Here is a 23209-nt window from a genome sequence, read left to right as displayed (position 1 = left end):
TTATTTATGCAAATGGTCGCCCAGTAAATGTGGCAGACAGCAGACAGCAGCAGCAACAGCAACAGCAGCAGTAGCAGTAGCATTGGAGGAAGTTGACATAGTTGTAATATTTAGCGTCAATGCTACGAAATACTTTTCAAGATAGAAAACACAAGCACACACACCAACACACACCAACACTCACTCACACACATACACACACATACCCACACACACCGACACAAAAAACAGTAGCAACACCCAGTCAACTATTTTGCATGGCAATTGAAATGTTCGCAGCTTTTATGCCCAATCGTTAATTGTTTGTGTTGCTGTATTGAAGTAGCAAAGGGGAGAGCTGTGGATATGACAAGATGTCTGCCTGTCAGCATAGTGTGATAGAACGCACACTTTTTCGACTAGCTAACCAAGCAAGCTGCCAACACGTTCTCAGACTTTAAGCCAATTTGTGATTACTGTCGTACTAGCTGCAATTGCTGTTGCCACAGCTTTGTCAATGTTGCTGCTGTGAACGCAACAACAACACTCACCCAACTTTACATTCATGCTGCGTTGATACTTGGCAATTATTCGCCTAGCAAATAACGTTACATTTTATTCAGTCGTACTTGTATTTAGTTAAGTATGTTGAGAGAGTCTGAGAGGCAACGCCTTAGCAAGGCCTTACAAAAATGAAGTTAATTTGGTTCATGAACCTGAAAGATAATGTTAGTATTATTGGGGAGCTTCATGTAGTGATACTTGATCTATTGTGCCCCATCTAAGCCTACAGCTCTTTTGTCAACCTTGATTCCTGCACGAATGCGAGAACTATTGTGAGATTGAGGGTTTCTACATATGTCCTTCGAGCTTAAAGGATATTTCGCTGGGAAACTACAGATTTCCCTGGATGACGTGACACAAGCTGATATTATGTGCTTTGTTCCTTCGCATTTTCACAAAATCGGCAGAGTTCTCTCCTGAGTTTACATAGTTTAGACAGGTGACTTTTTAGTTAATTTTCAATACTTGCTTAAATTGTTTTTTGATTATAGCCGCGAGATAAACGACATTTTGGTTGTCTGAGATCCAGTGCCTCTGTCCAGCTTGATTGCCGCAGAAGTTTTTCTTCGTTCCTTCGTTCTTGCTTTCTTCATTCCTTGTAGCCGTCTTGTATGTTTTCCTATGCCAGAATACGGTTCTGGTCTTGTTAGAGGCCTCTCTATGAACATTCTCGCCTACTTGTCTGCTGCTTCTATCCACGCTGTATTCCTATGAACCTGAATCCATACAAACTACTTGAGATGGAAAAAAAGTTATCCGCCTTGGCTTCGTGATAGTGTTGAAAAGTAGTGTCACATATTTATACAAATTCTTAATCCATGTCCATGTCTTAAGCTTGCCACATTCGGTAACTCAGTGATATCATTGTTTGTGGAGCAACACCTTTGAAAATATGGTCCTGATTTCGAATACACACATGCCAATGATTTACTGGGTGCTAAGGAAATGGAATAGGCTAATGTCCAAGATAAGGGTAGGAGTTGGGGGCAAGGGGGTGATTTTGGTCTATCCGTGTAGTGAATGATTTGTGCTGTTTTCTAAGCTTTGGACAGCTCCATATACATTCCAGTTGCTAAGTTGTTGCTAAGTATTTCAGTTGTTTAATTGCTGGTCATTTATTAGGCAACTGCTATTCACTTTACCCCTTACGTCTCTCTTCCAGCCATGCTTATCGAAGGAGTAACACGCGAACGTTGCTTCTGTTGCAACTGGGCGGGCTAGCAAGTTTTTTGGGCCACATTTGTTAGGGCCAGCAAAATCATTTCTCATTTGCCTGTTGAAATTTGCAAGCCTTTTATCTGCAAAGGTGAACGGAGGAGCAGTGGGCAGTGGAGTACAGAGTCGTAATAGGGATGGTGTCAGACAGTTCCATTGAACTTCACTCAAGCGAAATTAATGAGCGCATAAGCGCCTCAATGGCCATAACACGCGCCGAGGGAGAGTCGTCCACTGAAGTGCACTAAAGCGAACAACAGCGCGGTGCTGGGGAGGATGCCACTGGGAGCAGCAGGGGGGCCAAACAGCACGGGAGGATGCTCTGTGTGTGTACGTGTGTGTGTGTGTATGTGTGTGTGTGTGTGCGAGCTGGTCATTTGGCATTTTAATGGTGGTCATAAAACGCAAAGTGTCAGTGCGAAGCGATTGAAAATGTCACCAAAAAGCCAAACAAGACAATATAGTCTGCTCGACTAGAAATTATCCTGTACATCAAATTCTGGGAACAAAAGTTTTCGACTCATAAATACCTAAAAAGTGTTATTTATCTATTTGGAATTATATAACATAGGTAACAGGCTGCTACTGATGTAGTACTAAGACTGCAACATAACTTCTGCAACATAACATGCAACTATGTACGCAACATTGATATCGATATCGATCAACAACTTGTGGAGGACGAGCTCAATCGTTGTGAATAAAGTAAAGTGAGCGGACTTGTTTGAACAAAGGATTTGTATTTATTGTTACTTACTTTTCAAGAACTAGATGTTATTCTGGCTAGGAGATTCCGACTAGAAGATACCCAGCATAGAAGCTTGAATTCAAAATTGTTGACCACAATATTTGTTGTATTTTAATCAATTAAATGAAATATGATTCTCTTTGGATATAGCTGTGAATATATTAATTCATATAACGCATTTCTGTGTTTATTTTACAATTAGCCATTATGCAAGTTCGAAAAATTTCGAGTATTTAAAAAAATCCCACACTAATAAGTTAAGATTGGAGGGTAAGGAAGAAACTTGTATCAGACTCCATATAAATATTTGGTAATAATTAGGATTCATTCGCACAATTCTCGAATACACTTCGACACACACACATTTAATGGCTACAGGGCATACAGAAGTGACAACTTGGTCAACAAATTTTGGCTAACATTTCAATTGGCGCAACCATAAAAAAACACCAACAACAGCAATAAGAAAATTGTCGACAAAAAAACAAACAACAAAAAATAGCAAGATAAAAAAAGATATATAAGAAGAAAAAATTGGCAGCACTCAATTAACGCATTTAAAAGTACAATGAAAGGCAGCAGCTGCTGACTGCCACATAAAACAAGCATCTCCCATTGTAGGCGTTGCACTTGGCCGAGTGCTGAATTTGGATGTGGGCATTGTGGGGTGGAGCACCACTTGCTTTCTTGGTGGGTGAGTGTTTAATTTCAGCTGTGGCAATCGCTGCTGTTGCTGCTGCTGCTGTTGTTGCTGGGTATTGTGCGCCTGCCGCTTTTGTGTGTGGCACGCAGCAAACGACAGCCAACAGCCAAGAGCATCAGCATCAGCTTCAGCAGCAACCAGCACCATTGTCTGCAACACAATGCGGCACCATGTAGATGACGACTATGGCACCCAGCACTTGAGATACACCCCAAAGCAAAAGGATGCTTAAAGTGCAGTCAGCGCACAAAAAAAAAAAAAAAACAGCGAATTCCAAAATGCAAATGGTAACTGAAATCACACACAAGAGAATCAAATCTGCGTGCAGAGCAGCAGCAATCGAGATTGGAGAGTCGAAAGTTAAGCGGCATGAAGCCAATGAGAAGCATTATGCGTTATTCTGCTCAGACTTATCCTTATCCCTAATCAAGCCATGCATTTTGCACAGTCAAGTTCACAAGTAAACCCCTTTGCTTAGCTACTCACACTCATTAATTTAAAAACATGGCCTCATTGTATGTTTGAAAATGCTTGGTCAGTATGCAAAACCAACTGTCTTTCGTGATTTCCAACCGATATTAATGAAATTTGTACAGATACTCAATGATATGTTCAGGTACGTACATTCTCGATAAGAAAACGATATCGTCAATCTATCTGTATCGATTTTCGCGAAATGTGCAAATATCGATAGACATAATGTACTAAACATGATAAGCGTATGGTTTTGCAAATTCTTTGTGGTATAGTCTCTGAGATCCGCAAGCTCACTCAGTCAGACAGACGGATATGGCTAGATTGACTGGCTGTTGATGTATATCAAGAATATGTGTAAACTTTATGAAAATTAGCTCAAGGTCGGTGGGTGTTACTTCGCCTGTCAGTCGTCCTTAACTTATCAAATCAGATATGTACTACTTCATAATGCCCATTTAACTCATTTTCAATGGGGTTACTTAAAAATTACCTGTAACCTAGACATGTATATATCAAAGGAGCTCTTTCAATTGGCTCAACCTTAGCGCATTGATATCATTTTAATTAACTATTTCTGCATACATCTGTTCTCTACATTTTTTCGTTTTTATGTATGACTGCCTGAGGCTGAGTATGTGCGTATTTGTCATCATGCATCGATTGTTTTAATACGCGACTCCGCCCACATTTGATATGCTATTGCCGGCCACTTGTCGCATTATTACAAGAAATAATTTAACGCATCGATGGCTTGGCATATTTTGCCACGATTATTGGCACTCGCAGTTGGCTCTATTTTTGTATTTTTTTGTAAATGCTATTGTTGTTTGCGTGGCCATTTATAGCTGTAATGCTGTATTGAGTGGCTGGGGAATGCGGAGCGAGTCCATGAAATTGTATTGGTTTTCATGGTCCAGTGAATACTCACGCACACAAACACACTGACAGACAACGATACTCATATTAAAAACATCTCCAATTACATTTCGCATTTTGATTAAAACAGAAAACTTTCCCCCGTCGCCCCGTTACGAAGCTGTACTTGAACCTTATAATGAAGCGAAATAGCGAACTGCTGACAAACTGGTTGGGTCAAAGTTTTGGTCAACTGTTGTTGATAACCTGACCTAGGAAGGAAAAGGTGGGGGAGGGTGAGGGCGAGGCGCGGGTGTGGATAGAGAATTGGTCAGCTGCCAGCACTACTGAAGCATGTAAATGGTCAGCCAAAGTGAAAGGCAAGTGAAAGCAACTGCCAAATACGCTTAAGCGCTAAGCAGCTGTTTCCAAAACACACTCGCATCACTCTATGAACAAATACACACACACACACACACACATATAAATACAGCTCGAGACTCTTGGCAATTTGACAATGGCGCATTATCCTTACAAATGGCTGTCGGACAGCAGCTGTGCCTGTCCGGAACAAGCTGAAAGCTGAAAGCGCTTAGAAAAAACATATATACGTATATGAAAAATGATGTGAACCGAACTTGAACGATGGGCAAGGCAATGGGAATTGGGAATGGACAGAGCGGAGCGAGGGGTGCTTTGGGGACATTTGTGGACATTCGGTGGCAAGTCCAGCTGTTTCTGTTGGCATTTTGCCAAATTTTCGTGTTATATTTAAAAGTGCATAAATCAATTCAAGGTCAGTTCGCGCACAGAGACGACAGAGCGCCTTTGCAAATACTTATTTAATTGAGCCAAATGGGCGACAGATGGCTCTTAATTAGCCAGTGGTTGACGAGTGGACGGTAATTGATATAAAACATCGAGCACTTACTAATACAAAATAGATAATTTGAATTTACCATCTAATACTGCAACAGATAATTTCCACAATAAATGACATTACAAATTGTATTTGCTATGCTTTTTTATGTTCATGTTAGGTCAAGTCACGATAATGCGCCTGAATATTAATTGATTATTATAATTGGGGTACCTGCACTGCTACCTGTTAGATCTATTCAATCTATTGTGACTCTTCTGAGCCTATAGCTCCTCCATCAACCGCAGCTCCTGCTTGAATGCGAGAATCTTAGTAGGGTTGAGGGCTTTTATGTCTTTGAAGCTCTTAACAAGCATCCCTAGGATGCTGCATATTTTCCTGGCTAAGCCGACACACTCTGCCAGGATGCGCATTAAGGATTCTTCCTCGCGTTCACAAAACTTGACTACTTCGCTACTACAAATACCAAGTTTAGTTAGGTGACTTCTGAGTCTACAATGTCCTGACAGTAGACCGGTGAGTATTCTAAGCGTGTTCTTTCCCATGGTTATAACTTCTCGGAGTCTTGGTGTGTCTGCCCAGCTCCATTGTCGCCTCTGTCTTGCTTCCTCTCTAAGTAGCAGTTGTATTGTGTGTATTCCTATGGTACAAATCGGTTCTGGCTCTGTTAGGGGCCTCTCAGCCCCCATTCTCGCTTGCCGTCAGCTACTTCGTTGCCAGCTATATCCCTGTGGCCCGGGACCCATCCTATTGTATACCTCATGGACTACCTCATAGACTACTTTTGATGTTATTTTCGTCCCCCTTATAGTGTTTATTACTGCTTGACTATCGGATAGGATGGATATATCCGTATTCCGTTAGTTACATTTCACATTCTCTCCGATAGTTACATTTCTGCACATCTCCCAAATGCAGAGATTCTATTGGATGTAATTCATCTAGAGTCGTCCATTCCCCTTTGCTACTCTTATGAACTGTGAAATTTCGCTCGAATATGTATTCAGATAACATCTGAAAGAAGTTGGCCATCTCTTTGGCGTAGGATGTGATTGCCCCCAAGTGCTTCTGCCGACATCCCCAGAAGCGTAACTTTCTGTTGGAGCCTCATTGTATGCTGGAGTGGCTTGAGCTCCATTAAGGCTTCCAAGGCCATTGTTGGGCAGGTGCGCATTGCTTCTGTCATACATATTCAGGCCATTCTCTGCAACTTTTGCAGTTGTGTTTTCACGGTGCTATAATTCCATAGGTCAGCATGGGTCTTACTTCCATTAGGTATAGCCATCTCATTATCTTTGGTGATGTAATCCATGACTTCTCGGCTATGCTACGTTTAATCTACTGTCAAATGTGACTTCGAGGTATTTTACCTTCATGATTGTTTCTAATAGGCTCCCTGAGAGCCATATTTGCCTCGTTCTCTATAAATTCTCTGTAACTTATATATTGAAGGAAAACTGGCGATATTCAGTCCAGTCCGGGAGATTTGAAGGGCTGGAAAGTACCAGTTGCCCATTCTAGCCTTTTCGGTGCGACTGCCGACTTGGCACATGCCCAGTCGTCAGCTGACGACTTATATCTACTCTCAATTTCGATAACATTTTCGTGGAGGGTGATCCACCTGGAAAATGCGTTTCGAAAAGGAGTTCTAGTTCTTGCATGTTGTTACTCGTAAATTAATTGTCTGTACGCTTCAGCGCGAAATTTGCGTCAGGCGCCCGTTTAGATAACGCTCTACGGAGCCTTCACTATGCTTTTGCAGAAGTTTCTATAGTTATTCCGCCTGGCCCTCCTAATCTCCTTATTCTAAAAGGACAGATTCTCACAGTACTGTTCCCATACTCCATCTCTCTTTGCTTTATTGTTCAATGGCCAGAAATAGATTCTTCTGAAGAGACATGCCAATCTCTAAAGTGAGGTTGTAGGGACCGGCTGATCAGGGTAATGTCTAACACCTCCTCTCCGAGTGTGTAGATCCGACAAGCTCTAGACTATATTTACTTATAAAATCTGTAAGGCCTCACCCCTCATGTTGATGTCGTTGCTGTCCCATATAGTGTGGTGCACATTGGCATCGCATCCGATGATCATTGGCAGCTTCTCCCGTCGGTAGTACTCCACCACTTGTACTATCTCTAGTGGTGGGCAGGCTCCACCTCCTGCAAAGTATGCCGACACTATTGCTATCCTTTCATTACGTTTCCACTGACCTGTACGGCTATGAAAACGCATTCCCTGGTGAGGAATTCTGAAAGGATAGTAAAGTAGTCCTGAGTCTTTCCGATCCCAGTTTATCTTAGAGCTGGCAGTGAACGGGCCTTTAATGCCATTGTTCACCCATGGCTCCTGCATAAGGGCCAGCCCAAGATGTTGTTTGGTAAACATCCTTGCTAGGACAGCCGAGGCTGCTTTAGCGCGGTGGATGTTTACCTGGACCAGCCCTGTCTTGGTGACCCTTGTCACCTACTAGAGGAGGGGTTCCAACTGACACGGCGATTGGGGCCTGGATTTGCCTCCGTCGCCGCTGCTCGTCATTTCGACGGCAGCTGCTTCCGCCTCCTCTCGCAGTTCTTCCTCTAGCTCCTGTGAGGACATGGGTATGTCCTCGTCATCCGTGTCACCCAGCTCTTTGGGCCAGTGACGGGTGATTGCCCGGTTCGTCGGCTGGGGAGGTTTTGCTGGTGGGGTTACCTCCTTCTTTGTTGCGGCGGGATGCGTTCTCTCCCAACCTTCTTCCTCTGGCCACTTACGGGGATTGTTTTGTAATAAAAGAAGACCTAGTGCCCTCTCTCAGCTATGATGTTTCTCGACATTAATTAATCCATTAAAAATTATTTCTGTTCAAAATAACCAAAATTACTATTCGTATTTGTTGAACAAAGAAAAACAAGGATATTACTTAAATTGTTCCTGATTAGAGTTTGTTAAAAGACCCACCTTGATTACCGATGGGCAGAAGCACCAGTTATAAGACACGCCAAGTGTCTTTTAGCAAGCTATAATCATCAACAGTTCAAGTAATATCCATGGAGAAGAATAAGTCTATTCTTAATACTGACCGACTACTGACCGGTCTCTTGACAGGTGTAGATAAAGTGGTCACCAAGCTCAACTCAAGTATATATAATCAGTATCAGATTCAGTCGATCTTTTTACAAATAGAAATCCTCAAAGCATATATTGGTCAGAAGAAGGTGGAATATCCTGTCTCAAGAGGGCAAGACAATGGAATTCGGAACCTGACATTTGACAATTTGTGCAAGAATCAGGGTTGGTGGAAGAGCTATGGGCTCAAAAGGGCACAATAGATCTAACTAGGTTGCAGTGCAAAATGCTCCCCAATCATAATAATACTTTCTTAATACTTGAACTTGAGTCAACAAAAAATCATCTAAAAATTCGATTCTGTTCAAATGATACGAATTTTTAGATTGTTTGGATTTAAGCAGTCCTGAAATTGTTAGGTATTTGAAGGTTCAGTTCGATGATCATTTAATCAAATCCGTCAGCGGTTTGTCGACACTGATTACATCAAATGCTGAGGAAAATTCCCCAAAAAACATGTTGAAAATTGCACACGCAATTACAAAGGCAAATACGTTGCATATAGCTACAGGGTGCTTTTTGAGCGGGAGTTGCCTATTTCAATAGGCAACGAAAAATGCAAATTGTCAAGCATGCAGCACACACACACACACACACACATATATATACATATATACACACAGCGAGAATCGAGAGGCTTTCCCGAGGCAACTGAAAAACGGAATTGAAATGTGCCCAGGCAGGATGCAAAGTCAAGCACAAAGCAATCAATGTTGCTAGGTTAACATGCTGCACAGTGGTTGCTATGTGGTGTGGAATGTTGTGTGGTGTGGGTGGTGCTGTGTAGATGGAAACCAGCTAGCAAGTTAGTTTGCATGCATCTGTCAAACAACAAAATGCGCTCGACGCTGAACAGAAAGCGAATACATTGACAAGCCGTCAATCAGTCAGTCACTCAGTCTGTTAGTCAATCATTTTCTCAATTTGTCTGTTGACAATGTATGAACTGTACAATTTTGTCGGCCATGATGGCAGTGCTGCTTTTTGATCCCGTTGTCGCTTCGACTCGCAGTTGCAATTGCGCAACTTTGTCTGCTACACTAAAAAAAACGGCCTACAGTGTAGAAAATCGCAATATTTTTGGCTCACTTCAGAGAATATATATATTAAGCTGAAGGTGTGACTGTCAAACACCACGGTTTTCTTTCTTTAATTTCACGGAAAATTTTCTAATTCTAGATCTTAGATCAATTCACCGAATTTCTAGATTAGAATTTTTGTTTTGTTCCGCTGTTAAAAATATTAAACACATATATTAAACAGAAATTCGAATGCTCTTTGTCAACAGCTAATTGCAAATTATCATGACTTTAATTTTGCATTTTACTTTTTGGAAATGCATTTCTTAAGAATACAAAAATATACTCAGGACAAACGTTTCTAACTTTAAGTGGTTTGTATTTAATTTTTGTTTATTTTGCGTTATTTCTTGCAACCAGAGAAACTTTCAGGCCGATCGATTTTTTTCTGAGTGCACTCGCGCAGTTTCCGCTGGCTGGCTGTGAATGTGTTTTGGTACTTTGGGGCTACAGCTGAACTTGTTGCTGCAGCGGCGGGTGCAGGCAAGGCACACATAATTGATGAAGTAGACGGGTATAATGTCAACATTTTTGCAGCTAATTGCAGATGATTCATGGGCAAGGGAAGTGCGCGGTAAGCTGTCACTTCGCTTAGCCTAATAAGGTCAGCTCAAATTGTCGTGGGCGAAAACCGGTTGCAGGAATTTTTGCAAATTGACTTAGAGTGCCTAACCATGATCCATATTCCCGAAATTGACTAATATGTATTTATACCTAATTTGTATTAGTTGAAGGCTTTTTCAGAAAAGAAGACAGATTATGGGACACATACTTTGTTTAAATTTAGCCAACTAGTAATTTTTTCTCATTAGCATGTGCAATTTTTGTTTTTGTTATATATAATTATAAATTATACCCATGCTGTGTGTACCAATCGTTGGCTATGTGGCATTTGTGTCTACTGAGGTTTCTGTTTGCCCTAGTTAAACTGTGATATTCTGTCTGTCTGTCGGTTAACGTTTCGCATTTCATATTTAATTACACGACACAGTTCGATATTTTGAGCTTCACCTATATAATTAGACAGTGTAATATAAATATGAAATGCAATCAATAATACTATTATAATTTTTAGCACCTTTAAGAAAATTGCAAGTGTTTGGTACATAAAAAAAAGTATCAATATTAATTTATTTGTGAAACATTTAACTTAAATGGTATCGCCGGCCAAACGATGCTCATTGTAGCGTATAGGATATGTAAGTGCATTGCCCTTGTCCCAAGAGTAAAGTTCCTGCATGCAATAAGTGAAGAAAACAATTAGAATGAATGGGCACTGAGTACGGTTAATACATACCACTGTTAAGGGATTGTAGCCCACTGTAGTTGTGTGGCTAAAGGGATTTGAGAATGGCAAATTTGCATTAAGCAGCTTGCCCTTGTACAGGTCAACAACATAGCGTATTTGGGTATTTCTATCCGTGCCCGAATCGATGGCATACAAATTGCCGCAGACGATAAACATTTCGCCAAACTGCTTATGATCGAGTGTTATGTTGAAGTTGTACTGCATTCTCAGTGTCTCAGCATCAAGCTAAAATACGCGATAATATTCAATAGGTGATAAAATATGAAATATATATATATGTCAAAGATATTATAGATATACCTTAGCTACCAGAGTGTTGTTCGAGTCGTGTGTACTATATATAACCCAGAGACCAACCTCATCCACATTGAAGTCCATAAAGTTGTAATCCGTGGCGTAGAGTCGATTCCCAGTAGAAACTCCTGCATATGGCAATTGTATGCCTGCAAGGAAAAGTCCTTAGCAATATTGTATCCCTAGAATTATATTTTAGTACTTACTAATTTTTTTGGAAGTCGTCAAATCTAGCTTTACAACCAAATCGGAGTTCTTCTGATGATAGTAGAATGAGCCATTATAGACCACGTGTGCATTGCCCTAATAATAAAATAAAGAAATCTTTTTAGTTTTCTCTTTTGGGGTTCTGGTGTAAATGGCTTCAGTGTGTTCGCATACCTGAAAACCCTCGGATATTTCATACTTGTGCCTTGGCACACTGTTCGTGCGATATTGTATGCGTGTGGAGAACTCGAATAGATTAAACGCATCATTCTCATTGGTCACAAAGGTCTTCTCCCGATCCACATCCTTGGGGGCGGCATCGCGCAGCCAAGAACCAAATTTCTCATTGACAACCTTGTTGAATACTGGTTTACCCACTGCATACAAGTAACAGGCTGGCAATGGGGATACCCAATGTGAGATATATTATTATTCGATTAGGGAGACGAAAGGTAGAACTTACTCTTAGCCCGCTTAGGCAGGCCTGGATAGCTGCGATTGCCTGTGGGCTGTATCTCAAAGTTATTGAGTATGGAATCCTTGCATTGATTTAAGCTGCGAGAACAATAACTGAGTCTGAGTATGGATTCACTTATTGAAGATGTACAATTTTACCTGGGATCTGGACACTGATCACAAACGGGACATTCGCTTTCAGGAGGTCGCTGTCCATAGATCTTGACATTGTTGCCCACATAGGGTGTTTCACTATTCGGATCCTGAGCTGCAATAGCGTCAAAGTTTGTTGATGGTTAGTTAGTTTGGCTTAGTTTGACTATTTTAGCTTGAGATCTAACTCACGTGCTATCTCAAAGTTCACCATGGTTGCATTTAGCTCATTACGTGCCACACAGTGATAATAGCCGAAGTCATCCTTGCGCAGATTGCTAATGGTCAGTCGCATGGAGGTCTTAAAGCTACATGGGAATAAATTGAAATTTACACCAACAGCTGAGAAGCCTTTGATTTTGTTTACATACCCATCTGGATAGGACTCGATGCGATATTTATCACTCGGCTCGAGAATTTTGCCATCGTAGGCCCGCTCCCAGTAGCGTATGGCCTCCGGGAAAGCTTCCACCTGGCACTCCAAAGTGGCACTACTCTGGTACTCCGCATAGATCATTTGCCTGTACACCGATATCATTGGAGCGACTGCAAGTAATTGGTTTTTATAGGGTTAACTGTACTGTATCAACTATGAAAGGGCGCGCTCATACACGAACTCCTAATTGGTTAGGAAAAGTTACAAAACGCTCTACTCACAGTGAACCTCCACGAGAAAGGTGGCATTGGTTACGGGGGCGATGCCGTTGTTGGCATGACAAGTATAGGCGGCCATTTGATGACGCGTTATGTTAGTGAACTTTATAAACTGGCCACTAATGGAGCTTACTATATATAGTGGGAGGCGAGGGCGAGTGGGAGTAGAAAAGATTAAAATCTGGCTCATGTTCGCTCTCACTCCTAGCTACTCACACTCGACGCCATTCACATTAATGGTGCGTCCGTCATCCCGTCGCCATTCCACTTGCGGCTGTGGATTGCCCGTTGCCGAGCAGCTCATGTTGAGCGTCTTACCCTCCTCGACAATAACGCTGCGTCGGACATTGGGCGAGCTCACATCTGCAAGAAGAAACACGTAGTCAGCTCAATTCGATTTGAACGCCCATCACGGCTAACTAACCTGTTATGGAGGGTGGTATTAGTAAATCATTGGAAGCGCTGCCATTGGGGAACTGCATTTTCCACGTATTGATGCCGGGCACACCCGGTGTGCCATTGGTGCCTGGCTTGCCCGGACGTCCGCGTGGACCAGCAATGCCTGCAATTAAGATTGATAATAGACCATTTGCTGTGCTCAATGCTCACACAATGCTTACCCTTCAAGCCCCTTTCGCCCGGCGGTCCTTGTGCACCCTTGGGACCCGTTATAGACATGCCATCCTTGCCATCCTTACCGTGCATACCATCCTTTCCGTCGCGTCCGGGTAACCCATTTTTGCCATCGGCACCCGCACGTCCTGGTACACCGTCCAGGCCCGGCTCACCAGGCACACCATCTCGCCCATCGAGGCCCGACCTACCTACGCTGCCTGGATCACCTTTGGGACCGCGGGGACCCGCTGCACCCTGCTGGCCGATACCATCAACGCCGGCTGCACCCGGCAGCCCAACATCGCCACGATTGCCCTTGGGGCCGGGTATGCCCGGTAAGCCAGGATTACCGGGTGGTCCTTTTGGGCCGACGGCACCCGTTGGTCCTGACGGTGCTGGCGGGCAGTATTCCTGTGTGCCCTTGCAAAAGCCAGTGATTATCTTCTCCGGCACACGACAATACGTATTCAAATAGATCCACTCATCGCCACCCGGTGCGGCACCCTTTAATCCCGTGCGCTTGCGTATCTCTGTGTCCTGCTCATCCAGTGCTTTGCGATGATTCGGATTGAAAAATTCGATCAGTGGATCTGCTGCAATTAAAAGTAAGCAAATATCTTGAAGGTCGGGGCAAATTCCTGAACTAGTTAAGACGCAGCTACACTTGCCATGCATGGAAGCGGGTGAGGATGAGGCGATGTCCCTGCGAATGCGCTTCTCACTTGGCAAAGGATTCAGAAAATTGGAGTTCAACTTGCGCTCGTTCCGGACAACGGTAGTGCCCAAATAGCGCGGTTGTGCTTCGGCAAAGCTGTAAATTGAATGGATAAGGGATATGAATGATGTTATAACCACTGCTGGAATGTAAACGGGGACTGAAAGTGCTGACAACATAATGATTTTTGTTCCCGAACTCACCTTGCCTCCAAGGGATAATCCCTTTTCATGATCTGTGTAACCATGGCGCGTAGCATATGTTCGGATCGCATCAGTTCACCCTGGAACTGGTTCCGGAAGGCATGCTGGCCGAGCATAGCTGGCGTGATCGACTCCTGCCCGCTGCCCCCCCGCGTATACGTATAGAATAGTATGGACAGGGTTGCCAACATGAGAGTGAGGGCGCCCAAATAGATATAGACTAGCAGAAGGGAGGCGCGCACTTGAGTGGCATCCTCCAGTTTGTTTATGCAGTTGCAGGCACAGTTACAGGCAGATTGCGGCGACTCTGACTGTTGCATGTGATGGCAACTCTGGCACTTGTCGCCCGCAACTGTTGCGACTGTTGCTTGTGTGTTTTCATTTGTATTTGTGTCATCAATGAGCATGTTGGCCACCAAATGTCTTGTTGAATCCGTTATCTCAGCACAGGCTGCTCTGTCAGTGGCTGCTGCTGTTTCCGCCTCGCGACGCTTCTTGGAATTGCGAACACTCTGGTTAACAGCCAGCAACATAGTGGCAGGCACCTGTTCGATCGGTTCAATTAAAACAGTTTCCCTCTTGATTTATGGCAGACGGTTGCAGCTACCCCAACACAATCCAAAAACAACAAAAACGCAAATCAAATAAGAAAGCAAACTTATTTTTAGAACATTGAAGTGGGCGCTCTATATATTTATATACGAATTGTGTATATACAGTTAAACACATACACACACACACACGCACACACACATTGGGAACTATTAAATATTTAACAAAATAAAATCTGTATTTTCCAGACGACAAGTAAGCCAAAGCAAGTGCGAGCCACAGCAAACACAAAACTTATGAAAGGAAAACCACTAAAGTCAATAGTTTGCTGTGCCTCGAGCGGGGGTTCGGGAAACTAGGGGCTGTGGGGAGTTGTTGATGGAGTGCAAAGTGCAAAAGGCAAAAGGCGAAAGGCGAAAGGCACGAGACTTACCTTTTTATGTTCAATGTCAAATCTATAGTTATAGTTATAGTTTTAATTATATTTATAGTTATAGTAGAGTGGTAAATACGTGTATACATAAGACGGATCCGATGCGATGCGATGCGTTGAGCTTAACAATCTTTTTCACACCTTCTGGCCACACTGTGTGCGAGTGTGAGCGAGAAAATAAGAGAGAGAGAGAGACGCAAACCGAACGCGTTGGCGTCTAATTTCCGACTAAACTTTTCTGTACGACAATTTTTCCAAAGCTGCGCGTTTTTTGCCGGCTGATGTGTGCCTTTCTGTGTGCGTGTATGTGTGTGTGTGTGCGTGTGTGTGTGTGTGTGTGTGTGTGTGTGTGTGTGTGTGTGTGTGTGTGTGTGTTAGTGTGCTTGCTTTTGTTATTGTAAGAGCGCAAGCCAAGCATATCCGAAACTTCAAAGAGAAACGCCAAGAGCGAAAGAGAGAGAGGGAGAGAAGAGAGCGAGACAGAAGGAGAATGAAAAGGAGAAAGAGAGAGAGATAGAGAGAGAGAGAGATAGGGAGAGAGATAGGGAGAGAGCTGGCAAGCAGCTGAGAATCTAATGCTGATTCAGATCAAAAGTCAGAAAATCATATCATAATATTTGAAAATATTTACGAATTTCGCTCTTCTTCATTTATCTGGAACAGTGCAAAATAATCGCAACAATGTGAGCTGCTGTGAGTTTCTGCCTTTATTTACTATTCGCTCTTCCAGACAAACGCATGCGTCCTAGTCTGCTCCTGGATGTTGCAGTGCAAGGGGGGTGGCTTGTGGGGGTGCAGAGGTAGGTCGGAATGGGGGAGGTAAATGCTTTTCATAATAGAAAACAACAAACGCACATGTTCCGCCTCCACTTTTAAGCAGATGAGTGAGGAAATGTTCTCTTGATTAGCGCACTGAATATAGACAATAATACTCGTCAACAGGCATGAATGCAACTATGAATTCGAATGAATGCGCCAGTCATATGGGTGCCCGTATTTATCCAGTTTCTTTACACTATTCTTCTCGGTAGCCATTGTGCCTAACGACTACGAGTATATCCAATTATTTGTTCGAGGCTGTTTAGATGGGAGTCAAATTAATCACGGCCCAATTTCATGACAATTTCTGCCAACATATAACTTGTAGTGATTTACGAAATTATTAACTCCATCTACATCAACTTAGTGAAGGAAAATGTCTCTTAATTTAAGTCCTGTAAGTAAAACAACTGAAATGTTGACTAGTAAAACTTTAGGGATAAATTGAATTTGATTTGCAAGAGAAAAAATGTTTGGCGCTTTACTTGTGTGCATTTGGAAATGTTTTTCTGACGTGCTCCAAAATATGTTGCACAATATGTCCAGATCTATTTGCCACACGCAATATTTAACAATGGTATTAAACAATCGGGCTATTCAAACTTGACCAACTTGACGCTCTTTTCGCTTGTTCATCAACATCCTACGGCTGTTTGTCTCCGGATTCTGCTTTTCAACTTGAGAATTAAGTGAGCATTCCGACTTACATAGTTCTTCTCCATTCACAATTGTTTGAGTAGGGACAAAAACGCCATCCAGAAGTGGATGAGCTTTTGACTTAAGCCTTGAGGGCATCCCAGTTTATCTAGAAGAAGACGCAAAGACGAAAAGAGACAGAAGGTGGCAATAATCAGCAGTTGGCATTTGTTTTCATTGCAATTTATATCAAAAAATAAACTCAGCTTACCTAACAGAGCACCTTTAGAAAGTTATCGAGTGTTGGCATAACAATGCTCGACAATCAATACACCCAACCACCCATCCACAAAGTAAGTGGTTTGCACTTCATTTGCATTCGTTGGGCCAAATCGGTTTGTGAATTCAATTTCCATTAGCTGAGGAACGGCCAAAGTCAATGAGTCGTCACAAGCTCGTTAACTAAGACAACAGTAACAACAGCAACAAAATCAAAAGCAACAACAACAACAACAACAGCAACACCAACAACAACTCATTTGGTTTTTTAGTCACTTCCAGTATGAGAAGAACTTCTTAGTTGTCTTTGAGTTGAGTGGCAAAAGTGTCAGAGCGTATCAGTCGACAGGCAGCTAAGCCGCAGCTCAAAGGCCAGCTCGGAGCAAAAGGTAAATACCAACAACAACAACCACAGCCGCAACAGCAATGGCAACAGCAATGGCAACAGCTAACACAGCATCAATTTGCCATTTGTTCAGACGCAATTTGGCAACAGAATTGGCTTTCGTGTGCGCGACGCACTGCCAATAAGCCGATTATGCTAATACCGAGCAACAAGCCACGGTCATAGCAGCAACATCTGCAGTAACTGTGGCAACAAAAACAGTGTAGCAACAGCAACAGTGTGGCAATAGCAATAGCGCGGCGACAGAGGAAGTCGCTTGGACTTCTCAGGATGTCTGGTTACTATCCAAGCTAGTATACATAAAAGCTACACATTTCCACATTGAAAACAATTTTTTGTTTAATACAAAGATATACAAAAAATATGATATATTTTGAAGCTTTGAAGGTTATACAAAATGTTATTGGACCTCTCGTTCTTATAACCTTCAAGATAAGCTCCAGAAAACGTGTGTCGGACCAAAAGAAAATGAACTTGCTCTGTGTACACAAATTGACATAATCCATTTCAGTTAATCTCGATCTTATATGTCTGTCTCTGTCTCTGTATTTGTCTCTGTCTTTGTCCCTTACCATAATTGATGTACGGGGTGTACAGGGTATAATAAACTTGTGCCAAGACTAACGCTTAGCATATTCCAATGTCTTTGCCAGCGAGACAATGTTGCGTATGAGCAATGGCAGTGCATTGGACATTAATCAAACCGTTTTACGACTGTGCCAGGCACACTTTTAACTTGGATTTTATGATGCCAGCAGCAGCAGCAGCAGCAGCAGCAGCAGCAACAACAATGAAAACATTAGCAACTACTCGGCAGTTGGCAGCTGGGCAAAACTAGAAATGAAACTGAAAATGTCAGAAGCAGCGTCGAGAAGACAATGTGAAAACTTCTGTTTTCAGTTGCCATTTTCATTTTGTAACAAAGTTTACTATTAGTTTCACTTTTTAGCACAATACTATTTAATATATGTGTTAAGTTCACGGCTTGAGTGTTGAAGCATTTAATGGGAAGCATTTTAGCATATTTGGCAATTAACAAAACTTCTCTCAACCTTATCTTTTATGTAGAAAATTATTTAGCAACAATTTAAGCATTCAGAAATTTTAGTTTGATCTGAACAATAAGTTACTATTTCAAGCACATATTTCTTTAGAGCTTATCTATTTCAAGGACCATCAGTTTGAAAAGACAGACACCAAAAATGTACAGACTGAAATGATTATATTCTTTTATTTTTACTTAAATTTGAAGCTATGAGTATCTTAACAGGGAATTTGAATAAACTTGGCTCAAACTATTTGTTAATAAATAATACTTAAGCTTGATTTTCAATTCTGAACTATTAGCTGATATATTGGTACATTGTGTACTCATTAATGAAAAAATGAAGAATGCGTTTTGTAGTCTATTTAGTTAGTAAATGTCTTATCAAAGGGGGTAGCTTTAACCATAGAGCCGTGAGTCAAAAGAGGCTTTAAGTGAAATGTGCCGCAAAAGCGATTCAAATACTTTATATTTCATGTTTAATTGCCTTAATTGTAGGCTGTGGGCGTGGCAGTTAAGAAGTTCAAATATTCACACGTCTCCTTCCCTCCTTATTGAATAAGCATCTCCGGAAATTTTAACAAAGCTCCATTTGCATTGTCTGCGTTTCTGTAAATTCTTCTTATTTTGGCTGTCTTGTTGTCTATTTTTTTTATTTTTATTTTTTTTGCTCGTTTAGTTCGTTTGCATTTCCTTTGCATATTTATGAGGGCGACGCAGACGTCGAGTCCACGTCAGCGTCAGCGTCAGCGTCGAGTAGGTCTGCGCTTCCTGCGACTGCTATTCAATAACCCACAGGATTGGGAAGTAGTTGATGCTGGTTGGTTGGTTAGTATGTGTGTGTGTGGGGGGGGGAATGAAGTCCTTTCACGGATGAAGAGTTTCGGCAGGAGACAATAAAATATATAGAAGAAAAATACAGCAATTGTGCTGTTTTAGGAGGAGGGGGGAGGGGGGGGGGTGGTTTGAGTGACGGCTGTTAGAGCTGATAAGTAAGAGTGTGTGGCACGCAGCATCCTGAGCCGACAGTGCAGCATTTTTTTTATTGCTAAACATACGCACAGCCAGAGACACCCACAAGAAGCTCGTGAATTCTTTAAAAGTATGCTCAAAGGATATGCGGCGTGGCACACACGCACACACATAGAGAACATGAACTGCCGCAGAAGCCGAGAGCAGCACGAGCACGTGCTCGCTGCCCACAGAGCAACAAATGCCGACGACGACCAAGCAGCGCAGTCGACGTCAACGTTGACGTTGACAGCGACGCGTGCCTGCAGCGTTCACTTTAGCGAAACTTGTTGAAATTTCGAAATAATAATGAAGAAAAACAAAGCGCACTGGAAGTTCGAAAAGTATATGTGAAAGCTATCAAGGGAAAGCATTGGGGCTTTAGCGAGTACAGCTTTCAGTGAAAGCTTGCCCACTAGAGGGCGCCTTGAGTTCGTGCGACGTCATTGGTGAGTGCTTGACCTTAGACGAGCACATTGACGTCATCGAAAGCTCAATTGCTGATCGACAGCTTTCACACTATTGGAAAAGCACACAAAACATTGAAAAAGCTGTTGACGTCAGAGTCAGCGGCCCACTGTCTCCATATCCCTTGAACTTATGCATACGCCAAGCTTAACTTAATTGTTCAAAACGAGGTCACGCGGTTACACCATGACGTCTGCGTTCAACCCTAACTCAACTCATGACATTGCAGATTCCATATTGCACATTGCACATTGTAAGCCACCACATTTGACTAATGCATTTCCCTTATTCTCTTCTCTTTGCAGGTGAGTCTTGAACCAACGAAAAATACACCAACATTTTATTATATGTACATTCAATCTGAGCGAAAGCAAGCGCAAAGAGGCAGCAATGAGCCTACGGTTCGTGTCTAGGCTAAGGGTTGTGAAACTTGTTATCGCCTATTTTAAAACTATTTTGGGAATACCCTTCAAATTATATTATTAAACGGATAGTTTACTAAAGCAGTTTTAAAAGCTTTTACCTGTGCCCCTCATAATTGAATAACACAATTTTTAAGAGTATTTTGTGTATTTTTCAAAGTGAAGATCATAAAATATGTTATTTAAACATTGCATTTTTATTTTATTAATAGTTGGACGGAATTTTGAAATGTTCTTTTATGCATTTATTATCTTTTCCCAATTTTGCAATATGAATTGACTTAAGATTTTGTCAAAACAGCATTTCTTTTAAAAACACAGAGGAATTTTTCCCCTGATTGCGCATTTTCGATATTAATTTGAATTTGAATTCGTGAGAAAATCATTTTTTTTTATTTATATTAATAAAATTTAAAAAATTAAATTTAAAATAATATGTGCTTATGATTCTGTCCATTCAAAAGTTTTTTTTTTTATTAATTTGAATATTATTGAAATTTTCGCAATCAGAATTGTTATGAAAATAGTTATATGCATGATTCGATACATTTCGCGGTAATTCACAAGTGTAAACATTGTACTGTGAAATTAAACAGTTACTTTCTATACTTTTGCAAGGGGTATTCTAATTTTGACGTCAAGTTTTGATTTAAGTATTGAGGGAGCCAAAAGTATATATGAGTATTTTGGATCAGCAACACTAGCCGACTCGATATGGTCATGCCAAGTGCCGGAATTAGTAGAATTTAGAGGTGAGCAGGTCAACTCTGTTCTTCAACGGTATGCAAGCTTTGGCGTGTCTCATATAGCTTTTCGTTTTTGTTCTACTGGCATGCATGTTACTGTGCAATGTTGCTGGACTTTAGTTTCTAATGCACATACATACTTAAGGTTCAATGGTATAAATGTTGATAGGTCAGTTAACAAAGGTATGTTGATATACAATCTCATTCCTATATTTCTATGGTGTGATGCTCTGCTCTGAAATGTATCTAGCATCTTGCTAAGTCAATTTTCTAATGTATGTATTCTGATAAAACTGATAAGCACATGTTGCCACTAGGTAAATATGTTGATATACAATCGATTGCTCCCATGGCATGTTTCCCTTGCGATTTGCCCCAACATTGACGCATTGGTAAGACGTGTTGCTGTGACATTTCAAAGATGCAACATGCGAGATGCGACATGCGACATGCGACATGCAACATCGACAACAACACTTGGAACATGTTGGGACAAGCTCGTCTCATCGCTTGTTCCTCATTGTCATGCGCTTGGGCGCATTTCCCTTGCCTGCTTTCCACATATAGCTTACAATGGCGCAGGCAGTGGCAAATGAGGGTTTTGTGTCAATGCTGACGTCACAGACGTTGCAGCGGAAAAATATTGAAAAGAAAAGGAAAGCGAGTCGCTGCACCTGCTGCATGCATTCATCAAATGCGCAGATTCGATCGATCAATCAATCGCAAAACTTGTCGAACAAACAAATAAACAAGCCAAATGCCAAACGACTCAATTAAATGCGCCTCACAACAACAATTTGTACAAACAATGGCAAATGGCATCGCAATGGCGAGTGGTGGCTTCACACCATCGCACCACGCCCCCATAAAGAGGCACACCCACCCATATGCCCCCTGCCCACGTGCCCACCTGCCCACCAGCAAGTGCGTATTAAAGATGCGCTGCCAATGATCCATTGACGCCAGCTCGCTCAGCAATCAACAACTCGTTGCTGCTTACTCGATTCTCACCTGCGCGATGTGCGAAACGCAAAAGTCACGCCCAAGCCCCTCCGCCCGTTGTCGACAAGCAAAAAACAGACAGCTTCATCATCTGCAAGCCAAATATTATGTACCCTTTAAATGAGTTTATGAATTTGTATGAACATTTATATTTAATATTGTAGAACGATTTAAGCATAATTTCGAAAGCGAAAAGTGTTGTTATACGTATGCTTTATGGAATCGGATATGTTGTTTCTCTTTGCTTTCTGTGTAACACACTCTTCGTGACAAAGCTAAATTAACCCGGGCGAAAAGAATAATAAATAAAAGAACAAAATGTTGTTGGGTTAAAATCACTTTTTCAACAGCAATCAATCGGCAAATGCTTGAAAATGAAAATGCATTAAAATTATTCTTGGCATTTAGCGAATACCGAAATACAGCCACCTGCCCCACCCACCTGCTTCCCTTTCATCCCTCTCTTAAGGCACCACTCAGCTAGATTTTGGCTAGGCTTTTGAAACAAATAAAGAGGCACATTAAAAACGATATTGTCGACAATTGACGAAAACAAGGCAACAGCTCGGCATCCATGAGATATATACATATATATCTACTCTATATACTATATATGTACTATCCACATATTTTTCTGAGTATCTGAGCATCAGCCGCAACGGGCCGTTGGCCGCTTTACGCAATCCGCTCGCAGCTCTCGAGTGGAAACGAAAGAAAAGCGAGTGAAGGTCGTTTTCTTCTTATTGTTGTTATTATTATTATTGTTGTTGTTGTTGTTGTTGTCGCTGTGAACGCTATAAAACGCATTAATAACTAAGTATTAGATGCTGAAAGATTTAGCTGGAATAATCCACTTCTCAATATTTGCATATGTACATCTGTACATATACATCGCACATATGTACATTTATGAATGTATTTCTTTATTTTTCTTTCCAACGTCATCATTAACCTCATTATGAATATTACGTGTTCTCCTCTTCTTCTTCTTCTTCGTCTTCTTCTTCTTCTTCTTCTTCTTATTCTGCATACTATCGAAAATAAATAGTGCAGAAAATGCATTTTGCATATTTCAGTAATTGCATATTGCGTCATTTGTTCCACGAGTTGCACGTTCCCCTCAGCCGTGTTCACTGGCCCACGTTATTACCATTAATATAAATATAGATTTACAATAGT

General features: G+C 41.6%; 2 protein-coding genes across 5 annotated transcripts in view; one reads left to right on the top strand and one right to left on the bottom strand.

Moving 5' to 3' along the window:
• Positions 1-23209, top strand: part of LOC6565442 (potassium voltage-gated channel protein Shaker) — a 123808-nt gene that overhangs the window by 4557 nt on the left and 96042 nt on the right. The gene's annotated exons all lie outside the window — the stretch shown is intronic.
• LOC6565277 lies at positions 10710-15384 on the bottom strand. 3 transcript variants are annotated; one of them, XM_032738524.1, is made up of 16 exons: positions 15197-15384; positions 14212-14814; positions 13962-14104; positions 13299-13886; positions 13103-13240; positions 12895-13041; positions 12682-12810; positions 12396-12570; positions 12217-12332; positions 12031-12139; positions 11879-11970; positions 11590-11810; positions 11415-11511; positions 11215-11357; positions 10903-11139; positions 10710-10839 (listed from the first exon to the last, which is right to left on the bottom strand). In XM_032738524.1, exons 2-16 carry the CDS (start codon positions 14742-14744, stop codon positions 10756-10758), a joined length of 2952 nt encoding a protein of 983 aa, XP_032594415.1. In that variant the 5' UTR covers positions 14745-14814; positions 15197-15384; the 3' UTR covers positions 10710-10755. The 3 variants fall into 3 exon arrangements, with proteins under 3 accessions (XP_032594415.1, XP_043072303.1, XP_032594416.1); XM_043216368.1 differs by having other exon boundaries at positions 13299-13883; XM_032738525.1 differs by lacking the exon at positions 15197-15384 and having other exon boundaries at positions 14212-14842.

The sequence above is a fragment of the Drosophila grimshawi genome, unplaced genomic scaffold (assembly GCF_018153295.1).
Source record: "Drosophila grimshawi isolate 15287-2541.00 unplaced genomic scaffold, ASM1815329v1 contig_1006, whole genome shotgun sequence".
In the NCBI taxonomy this organism is placed as follows: domain Eukaryota; kingdom Metazoa; phylum Arthropoda; class Insecta; order Diptera; family Drosophilidae; genus Drosophila; species Drosophila grimshawi.
This window is presented reverse-complemented; position numbering and strand designations above follow the sequence as displayed.

Excerpts from the sequence above, each read along its gene's own strand:
- LOC6565277 (XM_032738524.1), bottom strand. The coding sequence starts at position 14,744 with ATGTTGCTGGCTGTTAACCAGAGTGTTCGCAATTCCAAGAAGCGTCGC. Across the intron at positions 12,811-12,894 it reads TAATGTGAATGGCGTCGAGT|TAAGCTCCATTAGTGGCCAG; the intron begins GTGAGTAGCTAG and ends CACTATATATAG. Across the intron at positions 11,811-11,878 it reads CCTGCCTAAGCGGGCTAAGA|CCTGTTACTTGTATGCAGTG; the intron begins GTAAGTTCTACC and ends CCCCATTGCCAG.